Source organism: Fundulus heteroclitus, chromosome 23 (assembly GCF_011125445.2).
Source record: "Fundulus heteroclitus isolate FHET01 chromosome 23, MU-UCD_Fhet_4.1, whole genome shotgun sequence".
Taxonomy (NCBI): domain Eukaryota; kingdom Metazoa; phylum Chordata; class Actinopteri; order Cyprinodontiformes; family Fundulidae; genus Fundulus; species Fundulus heteroclitus.
In genome coordinates this window covers 5,959,754-5,978,042 of record NC_046383.1, presented here as the reverse complement: position 1 = coordinate 5,978,042, position 18,289 = coordinate 5,959,754, and the positions used below count along the sequence as shown (strand labels likewise).

At 38.9% G+C, this 18,289-nt stretch overlaps 1 protein-coding gene across 2 annotated transcripts; it reads right to left on the bottom strand.

Moving 5' to 3' along the window:
• Positions 1-13,239: 13,239 nt before the first annotated feature.
• On the bottom strand, positions 13,240-17,495 carry vgll1 (vestigial like family member 1). 2 transcript variants are annotated; one of them, XM_036127485.1, is made up of 4 exons: positions 17,153-17,495; positions 15,766-15,968; positions 15,313-15,666; positions 13,240-15,166 (listed from the first exon to the last, which is right to left on the bottom strand). In XM_036127485.1, the coding sequence occupies exons 2-4, from the start codon at positions 15,953-15,955 to the stop codon at positions 15,129-15,131; spliced, it is 582 nt and encodes a 193-aa protein (XP_035983378.1). In that variant the 5' UTR covers positions 15,956-15,968; positions 17,153-17,495; the 3' UTR covers positions 13,240-15,128. The 2 variants fall into 2 exon arrangements, with proteins under 2 accessions (XP_035983378.1, XP_035983377.1); XM_036127484.1 differs by having other exon boundaries at positions 17,162-17,493.
• Positions 17,496-18,289: the final 794 nt, after the last annotated feature.

Sequence of the window (18,289 nt, the reverse complement as noted above, 5' to 3'; positions counted from 1 at the left end):
AAAACATCTACAAGCTAAGTTTGGACTAATCACCTCCGACTGGATGTTTCAAACCTTTTGATTTCAAATAGGAACCCGTCAGCAGCCTGAATATTAAAGCCTGTGAATAGTGAGACAGAAGATTGAATATATGTGTGATATCTCCATGTCTACTTCCTGGAGAGACAAAGATTGGCTGCTGTTGCTCCTTTTCACTTGCCGCCAATCTTCCAGACACCGTCCACAGTATTAAAAAAAAAAAAAAAAAAAAGATGGAGGATGTTAATGAAAATCCCTTCAAGTTCACACCACTATGTCACTTTTGCACCAGAGCAATGAAATGCACTATGAGGGTTGTTAATGTTATTCCTTATTAGCTTTAACCGTATAAACCAATTGTGCTTCTTCTTTTGGTATATTTAACAAAACTTGATTAAAAATGCAGATGGAGTGTATGTAGAAGTTAATGCACCCTTCCAGATGACTATATGTATCAAGGAGCTAAGTAAAAAACGTATGAAAGTATTGAAACCACACTTAACATTTCACAGTTTGAGATGTTTTAAACAATGTATTTTATTAGGATTGTATATGATAGAAGAACAAGGAGTAGTGCATGATTTAAAAATGGAAGACAATGTTTTTGTTTTTGCAAGTAAAACCAGAAACGTATGGGATTATTCTGTATTTTCTAAATCCAGCTGTGAAGGCCTCAGAGGTTTGTTAGAGGAGCGACCCCGGGTTGGGGGGTCTGTGAAACGCATGTTGTCGGGCCTGAGGACGCAATGCTAAGGATACGTCGGATTGAGCTAAGTAACACGATGGACAAATATTTAACTCTGTCCACTTAATCAAGTAAAGTAAAAGCCAAATCAGCTAAAATTAGGAAGTATGACAACAGTTACATCGAGTTTGGCTTTATGGAGAATGAGGATCTAATCTCCACCAAATCTCTAATATTCAATTCAATTCAATTCAATTTTATTTATATAGCGCCAAATCATGAAACATGTCATCTCAAGGCACTTTACAAAGTCAAGTTCAATCATATTATACAGATTGGGTCAGATTATACAGATTGGTCAAAAATTTCCTATATAAGGAAACCAGTTGATTGCATCAAAGTCCCGACAAGCAGCATTCACTCCTGGGGAACCGTAGAGCCACAGGAAGAGTCATCTGCATTGTACATGGCTTTGCTGCAATCCCTCATACTGAGCAAGCATGAAGCGACAGTGGGAAGAAAAACCACCCATTAACGGGAAAAAAAACCTCCGGCAGAACCGGGCTCAGTATGAACGGTCATCTGCCTCGACCGACTGGGGTTACAGAAGACAGAACAGAGACACAACAAGAGAAACAAAAAAGCACAGAAGCACACATTGATCTAGTAATCTGTTCTACATTAGATGGTAGTAGCGGGTGAGCCGTCTTCTCTGGATGATGTCACAGTTAACAGAACGCCAGACCAGGTGTACCTACTATGAAGAGAAAAGAGAGAGAACAGAAAGTTAAAGCAGAAATGACAACACATAATGCATAATTGAAGAACAGTAGAACTCAATATAGTGAGAAAATTAGATCCTGATATACTCCAGTAACCTAAGCCTATAGCAGTAAAACTATAAAGGTAGCTGAGAGTAACATGAGTCACTAGTTATAATTTTTGTCAAAAAGAAAAGTTTTAAGCCTAGTCTTAAAAGTAGACAGGGTGTCTGCCTCACGGACCAAAACTGGGAGTTGGTTCCACAGGAGAGGAGCCTGATAGCTAAAGGATCTGCCTCCCATTCTACTTTTAGAGACTCTAGGAACCACCAGCAGACCTGCAGTCTGAGAGCGAAGTGCTCTGTTAGGAACATACGGGGTAATCAGAGCTCTGATATATGATGGAGCTTGATTATTAAGGGCTTTATACGTTAGAAGAAGAATTTTAAATTCTATTCTTGATTTAACAGGAAGCCAATGAAGGGAAGCTAAAATTGGAGAAATATGATCCCTCTTGTTGATTTTCATCAGAACTCTTGCTGCAGCATTTTGGATCAGCTGAAGGCTTTGAACTGCATTTTGTGGACTTCCTGATAGTAAAGAATTACAATAGTCCAGCCTTGAAGTAACAAATGCATGGACCAGTTTTTCAGCATCACTCCTGGACAGAATGTTTCTAATTTTGGCAATATTCCGGAGGTGAAAAAAGGAAACTCTGGAAACCTGTTTAATATGGGATTTAAATGACATGTCTTGGTCAAAAATAACACCAAGATTTTTTACTTTATTACCAGAGGCCAGGTTAATGCCACCCAGATTAAGTGATTGGTTAAGAAGTTTATTTTTTGAGGACTCTGGCCCAAAGATTAAAACTTCGGTCTTGTCAGAATTTAGATGCAGGAAATTTAAAGTCATCCAGCTTTTGATGTCATCAAGACATGACTGCAGTCGAAGTAATTGATTGGATTCATCAGGATTTATGGATAAATATAGCTGAGTATCATCAGCATAACAGTGGAAATTAATCCCATGCTGTCTGATAATTTTGCCTATCGGAAGCATATATATAGTAAATAGTATAATATTAGGTATATTTATAAATATTTTAAAAACATACATAATTTCTAATGTATTTAACAGTACAAAAGGCTTTTAAAACAATACTATTAGCATTAGGAATCTAAAATTTACGCTGCTAAGGGGTCCCTGGCCAAGGAAAGTTTGAGAACCCCTGTGTTAGAGAACATTAGAGAACAAACAGTATCCTGAAGACCAAGGAACACCTCAGAACGGGGAAACCGCTGAAAGGACCATTGATAGATTTGTACTCCATTAATCTGATTTTTATGGGAGAGTGGAAAAAATAAAGCCAACGATGAAGAAAGCCACAAAAAGTCCCATTTGCAGTTTGTCACAAGACATAAAGCAGCTAAACAAACATGTGTGAGAACAGGCTCTTGTCAGAGGAGACCATGCTGCTACTTTTTGGTCTACATGCAAGATGCTATGTTTGGCAGAAAACTAGTTCTACACATCACCATAAACATGCACCGTGGCAGCACCATTCTGCTGGAATGCTTTTCTTAATGCATGCTTTTCCCTTCCTGTGATCCTCTACTTTGTGTTTGTGCACCTCATAGCATTCCAGTAAAACGCAGTGAAGTCTGAAGTCTTACCAAAACAAAATGGAAAAGTGTCCAGTTGGAATTAATATTATTGAGAGGCACCCCAGTAACCATGTGTTTTTGATCAACTACAGTTGATTTACCTGAACTTCTGTTAAAGAAGTTCTACAACTTTCAGGCGTGAAGTGTTTAGATATACGTCTGTTCTTCCAGCACCAAGGACGTTAGCATTTTTAAGGATACTGGAGAAGTAATCACCCCTCTTTCTGAATTTAGAAGACGTCATGAAGCACTTTCTGGACAATCTGGAGCCTGTTCTTCAAAACCCGAGAAAAAGTTTCTTGCCAAACAAAAAACACATTGGCCAGTCTCCAACAGGCTGAATGTCACAACAAGGCTTACAAATTAAAGTAAACTCAAAGCGAAGTTGTCCATACTTAATCTTGATTGAGATTCTTGGTTAATACCTTAATCAAGTTGTGCGTAAACAAATTCTCATCAACTTCAATGAACTCAAGGGGAAGAAGAAGAATCCTATCCTGCAAGAATGTCTCAGGTGAAGTGGGTAGAGAAAACAATTTAGTCAAAGGATTGGCTGGTATCGAAGGACACGATAACGAGGGAAGAGACAGATGAGAAATTTCTCAGCTAAATACCAAAGAAATACCAGTAAAGATTACCATTGTAAAGCCAGTGAAAAAGAATGTGTCGCTGGATTGCTTCTAAAGTGTCCTAAAGGGCACCAATGTGGAAACCGACTGTGATTAATCATGCTTGTTAATTATCAAGTTTAAATGGCACTGATAAATTAAATTCCTGCTGAATACCTTCCACTGTTAAAGAGTGACAAATTACCATATGAAAAGCTGAAATAACTAAAACTCCGGAACAGTAGGTACCACCTGTACGTGTCGCCTTAATGTCATATAAGCAGCTTTCTGAATAACAGTATATTTTAAAGGTTGAAGATAAGTAATAATCAAAATTTATTTAGTTTTTATAAATTTGAGCTATAATCCATTTTTGTGTGTGCTTTCAAATTCTGCACAAAAAGTATTAACCAATGTTAAAATATTTTTATACATAATTATACATTAATATACATTAGGATTTGATTAGGATTACCACAAAACTAAGTCCCACTTCTCTATTTTATTTCCTTTAAAAAAAATCAGAACTCTACATCCAAACAAGCTGTACAATTTACTATTTGCTAATTGTTGTGCCGAATTTAGAGGCAAACTGTTGTACACAATACAAACTGAAAACAACACATTTCTTTGCATTGTATGCAGCCTGAACAATGAAATAACACATTGACAAATGGGATTAAACTGTTAATTTATGCAACTTTTTCATATTCTATACATTTGACAGCCAAATGGGATTATGAATCCAAGGTTTGACTTTTCAAATTGTTTTGCTGACTTCAAGGACCCTTCAAATTGGTTTTCTCTGATTCTAAGTGTAGGAGATTTTAGTGTCATATTAAACTCTAATACTTTTGTACTGGCATCACTCAAGGTGACAATTTTTGAACACGGAGCATGTATGAGAGAGGAGAGTCAATTCAGAGCTAAAAATTAAAACCCACTAAATGTAAAACATATAACGCTGCTACCACCTTTTTTACAGAACGGCTCACAATTTAGGATGAAAGCAGGGTTGGCAATCAATGCTGTGGATTAGGGCTGGATGATAATTGAATAACAATATATATTGATCAATAGACGTATATCGATGATAGAAAAAAGGGTCAATAAAAAGCTCAATGGAATTACAGTTTTCCTTCCATTTTCAACAAAAGATGAGAAAACATCCTCCAAATGGCTATAAGAAAAACCCTGAGCTATAATTCGAATTGAAGTGTAAATCTATCATTACTCAAACCAACAATTACACTTATTTACTGCTTAGAAGTCTAAATATGCAATATTTAATATGCAATTCTATTTAATACATTGTGCAATAATCCTGAAAGAAGTGACTTCTGCTGCTATTACACCTGAATATATGTCAATACACATGTATATAAGTCACCGTGAATGTTGTATTTTTTATTCTTATTTCCTTATCTACTTCTTTTTGATCCACTGTATAAACGAGGACACACTGTATGTACCTGATGCACCTTGTCCTACTTTTGGCACCTTCTTCTGATTACTGAGCCGATGTGACATGTGAATTTCTCCAATGTGAGATCAATAAAGCCTATCTTATCTTATCTTATCTTATCTTATATGAAATCAAACTAACAATGAGTATAAAGTCAGAAAACAAATGATCCACTTCTACTGATGAGAATAAAAGCAGGCAATCTTGATGTCTAAGGCATTAATGGTTATCCAGATGTCATCTGGGTTTTGTGAAACCTCGTCTGAAAAGATTCCCACCATATTCAGATTGTCTCCTATCTTATCTGATCCGATCTACAATAGAAAAGGGTTTGAACTTCTCTCTTTTACATTCATTCTCATGCAGTTCCCGATTAGCTGAGTAACACAGAATATTGCCTCTTCATGTTTGTGAGAAACAGCAGACAGTTTCTATATATGACATAATTATCTAACAAGCTTCACACATCTCTTCTTTTTCTTCTTCTTCGTGTTTATGTTGTGTGTATGTATTCCTCTTTGGACGGTTTCCTACACAGTGGCTCTTCCTGCCACATTTGAGATGTTGCTCTAATGAGTATACAGTCAAATTCAGTATTTTAGAATATGCTTTCTGACAAGGCACGTTTCTCGGATTAAAAATACCTTTTTTGAAATAGCAACCTTTAAACAGGTGTTAAACATACTTATATAACAGTTATAAAATATGAAAATTCTCATTGTAAAAATCATATTTACAATCATTCAAAAACAGCCTATTTATTTAAAAGTGCAATACTATAATCTTTAATAAGCAGCCACATGATCATAGAAAACTATTATAACTATATATATATGGACAAAGCACAGTTTCACTGTGTGCACACACAAGCTCACAGCTTGTCTAAGGCCTTGGGGTCCTAGATAAGCTGTGCACCTTGAGTGGTAATGCAATAAATTTTCTGGAAGCTGGAATTTGAAATGAAAGTCTTGGTGACCTGAGGAAAAAACTTTAAAGGAAAACATGTCACATATAAGCTTTGAGTGACAGTACAGAACTGAACAAAAAAAAAATACAAATTTGATGTACCAATGATTCCACCATAACAGCATCCTCAGGGAATAGCATCCAGAGACATAAAGCTAGCAACATCCTGGTAATGGGGTGAGAGCAGCAATCCTGAAACTCTAATCGCAACATTTGACTTCAAATCTTCAAATCATTTTAAACACCACACTGATATAAAGAAAATAACCTAATTTGAGTCATTTTTTTCAGGGTGTACCCTCTCGCCCATTGACAGCTGGAGATAGGCACCAGCACACCTCGTGACCCCACAAGGGATAGACAAGTTAGAACGTGGATGGATGGATAGAGTCATCTCCCCTCGACAACAGCCTCCACATCAGAGATTGTCGTTGTAAGCTCACTGTCACAGTTTTAGAGAAGGATCTGATGTCAGCGTATCTGACCAGTCTGTCACCACTCCTGGTTGATACAGCTGAAAATAATAATAATGATAATGGATGACTAGAATTTTACACAAAGTAGTCACATGCATAGAAGCTCAAGTTTAGTCATAAATCTGTTAGTGCTGTTCGACATATGAACGTTTAACAAAAGTTTTAATAATGTTTTAAAATGTTAAACATGTGGAAATGCTGCAACAGGTTAGCTTTGATGATGTTTTTATATCGGAGGGGTGGTGAAAACAAATTCAAGGTGAGAGCACAATAAACACACCATAAACCAGTTTTATGACCATCACATATGGAGCTATAGGCCATTAGTATGTTAACATGTTTACAAGAAAAAAAATGGTAAATGCAATGAGAGGAACGTTAGATCTAAAATATTTTCTGAATTGCCCGCTGTAATATCCAAGAAAAGGGTGCAGACATCACTTTTCATCCTTGTGGTTTTTAAATGCAACGAAGTAGAAACAAGTGGGCGGTGTTGAGCCGAGGCACCTTTTTATTGACCCAGTAGAAGGGCTTTAACCAGCTTTGTAGTCACCATCCCATTGACGGGTGGTTAAATCTGAGAATGGTGTTATAAACACCACGGCACCTTACTGAGAATAGCCATTCTCTGGAGATAAAAAGATATAGGTTTGCTGGAAGATAACTGTCGTGGATGGTCTGAATTTAACAAGGACAACAAAATGGGGCCTGGGAGTGGAAATGAGCGGCTACACTGCGAAACATAAATAACCTTTTTTCTCCACATCAGAATCAGATGACAGTTGATATCAGTAACTCAATAAGCCTTTTATATAAAATAAAATGAAAATTATGCAAATATAATTAACAAGTAACGATGGTTTAATTTGGACAGATGTTTACTAACTAGTCAATCAAAACGGAGTATTTAAGGATCTAAAAGCCAATAGAAAGCTAAGTAAACAGTAATTTTTTCTGGTGTTTCCTGTGCTTAACGTCCATATAGTTCCCTTTACAGCAGCTGAACATCACTTTATGGTCATTTTGTGCTGACTTCAACATGTCCCTGCATTGCAATTTTCAAAACAAGTCTTTGCTGAATGCCTTGGGCTGGTTATAAGACCCACGGACTCAGACAGCCGGAGAGTTTCTTACCCTCGAAACCACACCTGGCTTGGGGCCCGTAAGACTCTGGGAACAATGCCCACCGAGTGCCCATTTTGCAACCCATCTGTGGGTAAGACAGTACCAGATGGAAGGAAGCTAATAATAACACATCACCCTCATTAATCCGTCCACATCTTGTGGGGACAGCTAGTCCTCCATCTGTGACTATTATTAGCGCTACGGCGGTGAAATGTGGATGACATCTCTAAGCGTGTGGGGAAAAAACAGCTGGTGAGCTGAGACTAAGACTTTAACACTAGCTGATGTCATATGTTGAATATCAACAATAGCCTTTTAAAATACTGGACAAACTAGCTTCTCTGCAGCTATTTTAGATTTGACAACCGTTGTCCTTCTGTTGAACAAAAGATCATATTTGTCTGTCTGGTATAAATTAAGCTTAAACAGAGATGTTAAAAGTTGAGGATGATTGAAATTTCACAGCTATTTAACATTTTAGGCATCAAAAGGTGCCTTGGTCTACATTTTAATTTTCAACTAGACTTAACAGTTTAGATGCATGGAAAATTTGTAGTTTCAATTACATTTTACTTACTAGTGACATAGTGTCATATTAAAGGAATCCACGATTAGTTGAACAAGTGTGCCTAAATATGTTTAAATTTTCCTATTAACTTAAAAACTGCTGTTTGCAATACGATAAAAACCCATATTTACTTAAGAAATTGCATATCCTTTGTTACATTTTTCCACCCATAGAGGTCACCATTTTTTTCACATGCGCAATGCATGCTGGGTTAATGACGCGGTTAGGTCCTACTTGACTGGAACCACTGAGCCATAGACATCATATATACGTAGACGCGTCATAGGGCGCAGGTTCGCACGTCAACGTCACCGCCATATTGTATGTGGCAGAAAAAAGTCGAGTTCTGTTATTGTGAACGTGAATCAGAAAAGATGCCTCACTCCTGTGCTGCAATATATATATATATATATATATATATATATATATATATATATATATATATATATATGTGTGTGTGTTTATGTGTTATGAATATAAGGATAAATTTGTTAAATCTAAACATTGTGGTCTTCATTATTTCATAAACCCGTGTCACATGTGAACCTTTAGGAACAAACTTTTTGGGTGAGTATTAAAGAGGTAAAATTAATAATATGAGGAAAAAAAAGTCCTAAAGTAAAAATAAACTAACAAACACAAAAGTGATAATGTTATGATAAAAACATCATATTATGAGAATTAAGGGGGAACATTTCCAGAATAATCACAGTTTGCAGAATTATTTCACTCCTGGAGTAATAGGGCCAGGTTAGATTATTTTAATTATTTTTATTTTTTAGGAGAATAAATTCAGGAGAATGAAGCTAAAGGGATACGAAAATAAACTTGTAATATTACAAAAAAGAAATACTACGAATACAAAGTATATTCAGAGATTAAAGTCCCTCTGATGCTGTTTAAGTGACTGAGTAACTGCCGATTTGCCACATTTAAGATGGCGGACGCTCTGACGCATCGCAGCATAGGCAGAACCCGCCCAATGACGCGTCTACTCTTATATTATGTCTATGCACTGAGCTATATAATAGACCCCTTGCATCTGACGTCACAGTCACGTGAGCGGGGGTGCGCGCCTCCATGTTGGTGGGCAGGCTAGCCTGACAGCCCGTCTACTACATGACAAAACGGGTGATTTAGAGCGTGCTTTTAGTTAGTTTATTTTTGGAATCTAAACAATGCCTACTACTTGTTGTGCTCCCGGTTGCACAGAGAGGCATTCCAAATCGTTGGATGTACGTTTTTGTGGTTTACCGAAGGATGAGGAAAGAAGAAAGAATTGGATATTTTCAATGAAAAGAGCGCAGGCAGACCCTCCCAATGGACTGGGGGAGCCAACATTCTACGAGAGAATTTGCAGTCTACACTTCATCTCCGGTAAATTACAACTTAATTCTGCTCTAGTCATTGTTCTACTTAAATAGCGGCGGGGGGGAGGTAGCTATCGCTACACGGGCCGGAGAAGCGGCCCGTGTAGCGATAGCTACCTCCCCTCCGCCGCTGTCTGAAGCAGCAACAGCGGCTTCTCCGGCCCGTGTAGCGATCGAGAAGCCGCCCATGTAGCTTCAGACAGCCGCCGCTGTCTGAAGCAGCAGACAGCGGCGGCTCTCCGGCGGCGGAGACAGCGGCGGCTCTCCGGCGGCTCTCCGGCGGCGGAGACAGCGGCGGCTCTCCGGCGGCGGAGACAGCGGCGGCTCTCCGGCGGCGGAGACAGCGGCGGCTCTCCGGCGGCGGCTCTCCGGCGGCGGAGGCAGCGGCGGCTCTCCGGCGGCGGAGGCAGCGGCGGCTCTCCGGCGGCGGAGGCAGCGGCGGCTCTCCGGCCAGTGTAGCAGAGAGCCGCCTCCGCCGCTGTCTGGAGCAGCACCCGCTTCCTGTTGCTTCAGACAGCGGTGGCTCTCCGGCCAGTGTAACGATCGCCACCTCCCCTTCGCCCGTTCACGGGCGCTAGTACGTCTGTGTTTACGCTGCAATGTCGCCGACACCCCCACCCATTTTAACAAGACAAAAACACCTAAATAATCCGTAGTGAGTGATATTTTTTTTAACCTACCGGGCGGGTCTTCCTCTCTGCTTTCTGCTGTTACACAAACATGTCTGAACATCCATCCATTTTCTGACCCGCTTAATTCCTCATGGCGTCGCGGGCGTTGCTGGAGCCTTTTTCCTGATATAAAATAATTGCAGCCGTCCAGTGGTTTCATGGCTTTCATGCTCTCTCGTCCGTACTGGCCTGCGTGTTTATAAAGCAGCTGTGTCGCGGTAGGAAACCATTGGCCAGCATTTCACAGACTCGCTCCGTCCCTTCAGGCTTTTGCTGTGTGGATCTGGCAATCTGATACCATCAACCATCAACTTACTCGTAAAACGATCTTGTGATACGTTATCTAAAGAAGAAAAATACCTGGAGAACTCGTCATTTCGTCAAATGGCGTGCCAACCAATATGGCCGCCACGCAAGGGGTTCTGGGTAACGGAGTCACGTGGTTGCAAGGGGTCTATACACTGGAGTGCGGATTTTGCCGAAAAACTGAAGTCACTGGCCGCCATCTTGCTACTCCCTACTCTCACAGAATCCCACAGGATTTGCTTGCAACAACAAGCAGTTTTCTGGCTGTGTGAAAACGTTTCACAGGTAATTCTACAGTCAGTGGATGTACTAACAGTATCAACTACTGGGAAATTAGGTGCTGAAATATTTTACATGTTATTCATATTAAATATATATATATATGTATATATAAGTATGTGTGTATATATATATATATATATGTATATATGTATACACATATATAAATAGATGTTTTTGTATATTGTTATTTATATATTTATAAATGTTAAACATATATATTTAAATGAATAAAATGCAAAATATTTAAGCACATGACTTTCTCAGTACTTGATATTTTTAGAACATAACATAAAAGTATATGGCATTTGACATTTTAATAGTCTTAAGCCCCCCCTGAACATGAGAAAATCCTCGTTATTCGATGCTGTAGCGCACATATTCCCTAGTTACTGGGGGAAATAGGGAGTACCAATATGGGGGCTGGTGGCTTCAAAGCAACTCGTTCAAACAGACGGTGATTAGCACTCCAGTGTATAATATAGCTCAGTGACTGGAACCTACAGAGTTATCGGAGTTATTTTTTCATTGTATTGAGTCTGACTTGTGTAAATTTAGACAGTGCCACACGGTGTCGCTGTTGGCTGTAATTCTAAAACAGCCAACAGCGGGCTGCCAGGTTTATATTATCTATGTGCAAAATGCTCTTTGTGCCGAAAAATTAACACTGCACATCACCTGAACACAAAATCATAATAAAATATGGTCGTGGCAGCATTATGCTGTGGGGATAATCTTTTTTGCAGGGAAACAGAAACTGGTCAGAGTTGATGGAAAGATGGGTGGATAAGGTAAGAGTGCCTGTCCACGAATACTGTAGTGGCTCGGTGGCACAAATTTTACAATGAATGCCAGAAGTACACACCAGAACTCTAACAAAAGCGCCGGAAGTCAGTCCCAATTGGAAGTCAGTCCTAATAGGAAGTTAATGAAGTCGTATTAAAGTCACTGACCTTAGATTTGGGTTTTTTCATCCACCTAAATTAGGGTTAGCCCTCAGGAGAGGGGAATGAACCGCAGGTATTAAATTAGGTTTAGTAAATAAATACACTGACTTTAGGTTTAGTTTTCATCCCTTTCTCTCGGTCTCCGCATACTATTCCAAGAAAAAGAAATGTCCAAACCTTCCAGTGGGAACTTTTAGCATTGATTGTGAAAATGGCAGCCCCCTACGACTGCAGTAGCGTGCCTTTCAAATATGGAGCAATGCATAAAATCTATTGCAGAGGCTGCAATAGATTTTAGACAGAGAAGGAGGTTCAACTCACAGCAGGACAGTGGATCTAAACACAGTCAGCGCTTCAATGCAAGGTTAGATCAAAGGAGTGAAGGCTGCTTGTCGGGACTTTGATGAAATCAACTGGGTTCCCTTATATAGGAAATCTTTGACCAATCTGTATAATCTGAGCCAATCTGTATAATATGATTGAATTTGACTTTGTAAATGCCTTGAGATGACACGTTTCATGAATTGGCACTATAAATAAAATTTCATTGAATTGAATCAAACTATATTCAAGGATTACGACAGACCGGTCAAAATACAGATGTAACTCTTATTAAGAATATGTCGAGGAGTTAAAATAAATAGTTGATTACAGCAATTTCCATTCACGCCAAGTCTGCACAAAAGAATGGGTGAAAATGTAGTTATCCAAACGACTCCTCCCAAAAAACTTGTAGCTGTAATTGTAGTAAAAGGTTTTACAAAGTGTACACTTATGTGGGCTGACTCCAAATACATGCTGCACTTGTCAGACGTCTATCTTTAAAAAAAACATGTATTGTTTTCCGTCCAAGTCACTGTTCTGTGCTACTTTGTGTTGGTCTTTCAAGCAAAATCCTTATAAAATACACTGAAGCTTGTGCTTTTAACATGACAAAATATGAGAAAGTTCAAGGAATATAAATTATTATGCAAGGCACCACAAGTAAATTGGACATGAGGAAGGGATTCTAATCTATTCAATACTTGCAGATCAGGTCCTGATGTGCTGCTAAACCTAAACGTATCCCTTCATAATGAAGAAAGTCCAATCATAAAATATAAAAAATGTGGGGGAAAACCATAATTATTGAGAGGGATCTCATTAAAATAAAAGCTGCCTAAACATAAAATACATCTTAAGCAATGATATTGCACCATTTTTTTCCATGCATTTTTAATTAGTTATCGTCCAAGTCTCAAATAAGGTACTTACATGTAAAATACCCAGTCAGAAAAGAAGGTGATCATTGTGGATGACCCAAATGCAGGCAAAAGGAAGGCAGAGGTGGAGCAAGAATAATGTTTAATAATACAAAAATAAATTTACAAAAACAGTTCAAGCTCCAAAAATCCAAAAAAAACATGAACAGGTGATAATGAAACTAAATAAATCCAAAAACAAACCAGGAACATGGAGGTCAGAATTACACAAGACAGACTAGCAGATGAACCAGGCAATAAAAAGGGAAACCAGTGAGCTTATATACTGGGGGAAGAGGGGAGAATTACATTGAATTCAGGGTAATTAATTGGGGGGGATTAACAATAGCTGAGGAAGAGAACAAACAGGCAGACTGAGGGAAAGTAAACAATTTACACATAGAAAGCTGTTCCAGACAAAATAAACCGCAAACCAAAGGGGAAAAGACAAACAATGATCTGGGAAAATTTAATCCAAATGCACAGAGTGGAACACAATAATAAACCAAACACAAATGAATTAATTAGTATGGCAACATCTTCCTAGCAATAATGTACACAGAGAAATAAAATGAACAGGGCAATACTTATTATACAATGATAAAGAACTCAGAAGCATAGAACTAGAGATTCTAACTCTATGCTCAGAAGTGATCAAAATACAAAAAACAACAAAAACACCCAAAACTCATAACATCCCCAACTGAGAGGTCCTTTCAGACCGGATACATTTTCCAACTCTCTTTTTTAAACTGTTTGTTCAAAAAAGCAGTAAATTTAATGCCCAAAAATCTTTTTTTTTTTCAGTATTTAGAAAGTCGACAGAGCTCAACCATGCAGACTCTAAGATAATCTGTACATAGAGATAGCACATGTACCATGTTCAGACATTTTAAATACTTAAATGGAAGAATACAAGATTTACCAATAATATATTTTAAGTGTTAAATATAAAAGTTTGTGCTTTAGTATGTTAACTTATCTTACTAATTATAGCTGATCATCACTAAGTATTACTAGCTGCTCCCTTATTCAGGAGTTCTTTTGTGCTGGATGTCCTTCCTGATGTAACTCGGGTTTGAATGCAGGTCCCCTTCAAAGTAAAGAGAAAGACTTCAACTACTACACCACAGAATGCCTAATTACCATAAACTGATCATCACTGTAGGGGCAAAATGGAACATAAATAGCAATAAGCAAGTTTGCTTATTTCAAGTTTTAGCTTATTTAATATAGATATAACCAGACACATAGTTTTTTCTCACTGTCTGACACTAAGCCAGTCTAAACTTGAACTGTTTAAGGTCAGCTAGTATTACCTAGACTACTAAAATTTTTCTAAACGCCAGGAGAATGGGATAAAACTCCCATTTCTTCACATATAATGTACAATTCTTCATAAAGACTGTGGTTTCACACCCACCAACAGGGGTCAGAAACACACTGTTTGACTGACATTGAGCTTGTATAACTTAATTGCGAGCAGTGTTGAATATTGGCTGATTCCTTTAATCATCCTTTATTAAAAAGTTTACAGTACCTAAAACAAGTTAGTATTTTCACCAGCTCTTTATCAACCAAACACAACCTTACCTCCCTGTTTGTGTATCTTCAAGAAACCTAAACCAACCAGGTGATCTTGGGTAGTTCAGGTTTTTTTAATCTACATAATTTTTTTTACACATAAAAGAGGCTCATAAATTTCAGACTCAACACTGGTCTGTTGACTGAAGTAAAACCCATAAGGAAAGTGCACGTCGCCCAACTTCACTTCGAAACGTGTGAAAACAGACACACAGCTCGGAGACTTAAAAGAGGAATGACAAGAGTTGAGGAACTGGTTTGTCAGCAAGTGTTCTCTTCAGGAGAGGCTGTCCCAGTACGAGCTCCGGTGTTGAGGTCATCTCAGTGAAGAATGGAGAGAGAACTCATCAGGAAATCAAAACGCTGCTGGTACCAACAGAAATCGTTTACTTCAGTACCAGTACAAGTCCTTCTTATCGCCATGTCGCCCTAAAAGCAGAGGAAACAATCGTCAAGCAGAGTTGAACAGCCCTTAAAGGTGCAGTGCAACAAGCACAACCAAACTTGTTCCACCTTGACGTTTTTTTTTTTTTTTAAATAGAAATCAGTCTCCTCTAAATTAAATTCATAATTACCAGGTTCAAAGCCTATTGGAGGGTCTACAGACTCCCTGAATCCTGGGGTTACCACCCAGCTTGGAAGTGGCTCCGGCTTGGAGGTAGAGGCAATGCTGGGTCCCATCTCTCCCCGTTCACCGTGCAGCAGGTTGAGCAGGGATGTGGAGTACTGCTGTCCAGTGAGGCTCAGCCCGTCGGAGGACAGGGAGCACATGATGGTCGACAGGGCCGGACCTTCTCTTGACCTGAATGTGTTCCAGGAGCCTGGGGTCTCCTCTGCGGAGCTGAGGGCCAGGATGTGTCCTGTTACAGGGGGGACCTGCGAGTCAGAGTAAGGGACGGAGATGCTCCCCTGACAGTTGTCTGGGCTTTCTGTGGGGCAGAGAGAGAGAAATAATGCACCGAGAATTCAAATACAGCGCAGTCATGTTTGACTTTTAGTGAAGCAGGGTAAATATTTATCAGGCCTACCAATTTTCACAGTTTTGCGGATTTTCTTTGACCTTGCGGCTGGGTCGTTGGACTTGCTGATTTTGCTGAGAGCTCGAGAGAAGTGCTCGTCCACCATGCTGTTAATGTCCCCCTGGAAGTACGTCAGGATGACCCTATGGGGGGTTCCCTCCACTTTCACTGCTATCGGACTGTCTGCCTGTTCCTCCATGGGTCACCTGCAACTGAAAACAAAGTTCGGAAGCAGAGCATCAGAAAGAGCTTTACACATTTATTTTTCTCAATTGTCGATTACAATTTCTACAGCAGTGCTCAAATGGCAAAAAGACCCCGTTATTTATTTATTTTCAAACAGTCGAAATCTAGGCCCATAAACGGGTAAAGGTTAACATAAAAGTAAAACAGTAATATGTTTTGCTTTCGTTCTTTGCATCATTAAAGAAAACGAGTTTATTTCAGGTCTGCCTGAAACCTACTTCTCTGGAAGGGAACCTGAGCAACTTACTGTGTGTTTTTTGTCCTGAAACACGGGTCCCATTTTGAAATCCTGTGCTTTTATGGGTTATATTTAACCCTACAGAAGAAGCTCATAATCTAGTTTGTGTGATATAAATCAAAGTGTCATTTTAAGACACAGGTAGGCTTAAAATTATGTAGATGTTAGATTTTTAATTTGACCATGAAATTAGTTTCTGTCTGAAAATTACACAAGCCTCTATCTAAAGATAAGACAATATACAAGGGGTATCATTCACAAAAATAAATAAAAGTCTTAATTTTATCTAAATATGATTAAAAAAACAACCGAATGTCAGAAGTTACCTGCGTTAAAGCGACCAAACTCCTCTCACAATTGGCGATGAGCCCTTTGCGGTCCTCCTTGCCGTCACCCTAGTCTTTAGCTCCCTCCACAGATTCTCTCATCATATTCAGTTCTGGACTTTGGCTGAGCCACAATAATATTACTGCCAGTCAGTCGGTAAATATGACTTTAAATGTAAATCTCCCAAAAGGCATGCATCATTTTAAGTTTAACTGAACTCTGATGTACATCTGGGCATTTACGTAGCTGACTGAAGAAGTAGGTTGACTTTCTAAAACAGGGATGTCGTTCATATTGTTAATTTCTTGTATTTCCTCGAATTAGAAGGTTTTAGTGAAGTTAGTTAGTTTGTTTTAAAGGTGGACATTTTAGGAAGCTTTTCAAACAAAATCCAAAGTCACCATGGATGAAATCAAGTGGTTGAAGCACTTCTCGTTTTGTTTCGGATAAACCCAACCGTTCTCGTCTGTTCCTTTTCCTACTTAAATACCTCCCAACATGCTGCTAAGTTCAAATGAACTGAACTCTTGCCTACTTTGAGTACACTAAAGCCAACCAATCATGTGTTAGTTTTAACAAACGTACTTGTCTTACCCGTCCCGACGACTGACCGACGTTGAAAAGGGAGCACAAGCTTGCATTGACTACTCGATCAAGGAAAAAAAGGACCGCAGAACCCACAAGGAGATCGCTAAAAAGAGAGCGCAGAGATCGCAGTAGCTGCTATCGCTTTCGCCGTCAGCTCTACAAGGAGAACATTTTACCCACAGAGCTTGCAAAGTTACTGGATGATTTAGCTGGGGAGGGTGACAGCTATGATCAGAATGTTATCCAGCCGGTTCCTCAGGAGCCTGAACCGCAACTCAATCAAAACATTCCTGCTTTACGCAGTTTAACAGCAGCTCTGCTTAGATTTGAACTCAAGTAGGACACCAGCTTCACAGATATTGCTTTAACAGTTACTAAAGATACAAATTGTGTCTCTTTCTTTCAAGGGCCAGCGAGCATCAAACGGACTGGGGTTGACTAGCGGTTCTATTCTCACCCCCCCGAGCTGGGCTGAACACTTCACCTTGCAACAGAAGTCACAACCCTTGAACTGTTTCACATTTGTGTCTTGTCACAACCACAAACTCTCATGGATTTGTGTGGTGGGGGTAAACCAAGACAAAAGCACAATTTTAAAGTGGAAGGAAAAGGACAGGGAATTTTTAGAAACCAAAATCTTTGCAATACATCTTATATAGGCTCCCTTAGTGAAATGTTAGTCAAACCACCTGCCTCAAGCTCAGGCAAATGGGTTTGGGAGAGTCTCTAAACATCAATATTCATGACACAGATTCTCAGCTGGTCTTCGGCCTGGACTTTGACTAGGACATTCTAGGAGTATGTTGAGGATCGTTATGCTGGTGTAAATACAGTAGGTGTATTTGTGTAGCACCAGTCTGTCACAGGAACAAGATAGAATAAATCCTACAAAAACCAGGAAACTTTTGGTCAACGATTTAGTCTACATACTCCATTTTTACTTAATTAGGCACCGGACTTAGGTGCAGTTAGATGTATGTGATTTTATTAAGAGGCACCTTAATTTTGTATTGTATACTAAATTAAATTGTATTTGTTATTCTTCAAATTGTACAAAAATACAATTTAATTTCAAACATCAAAATCTGAATAATAAAATAAAATATATCTGCCCAAAATATCCACTATGTTATT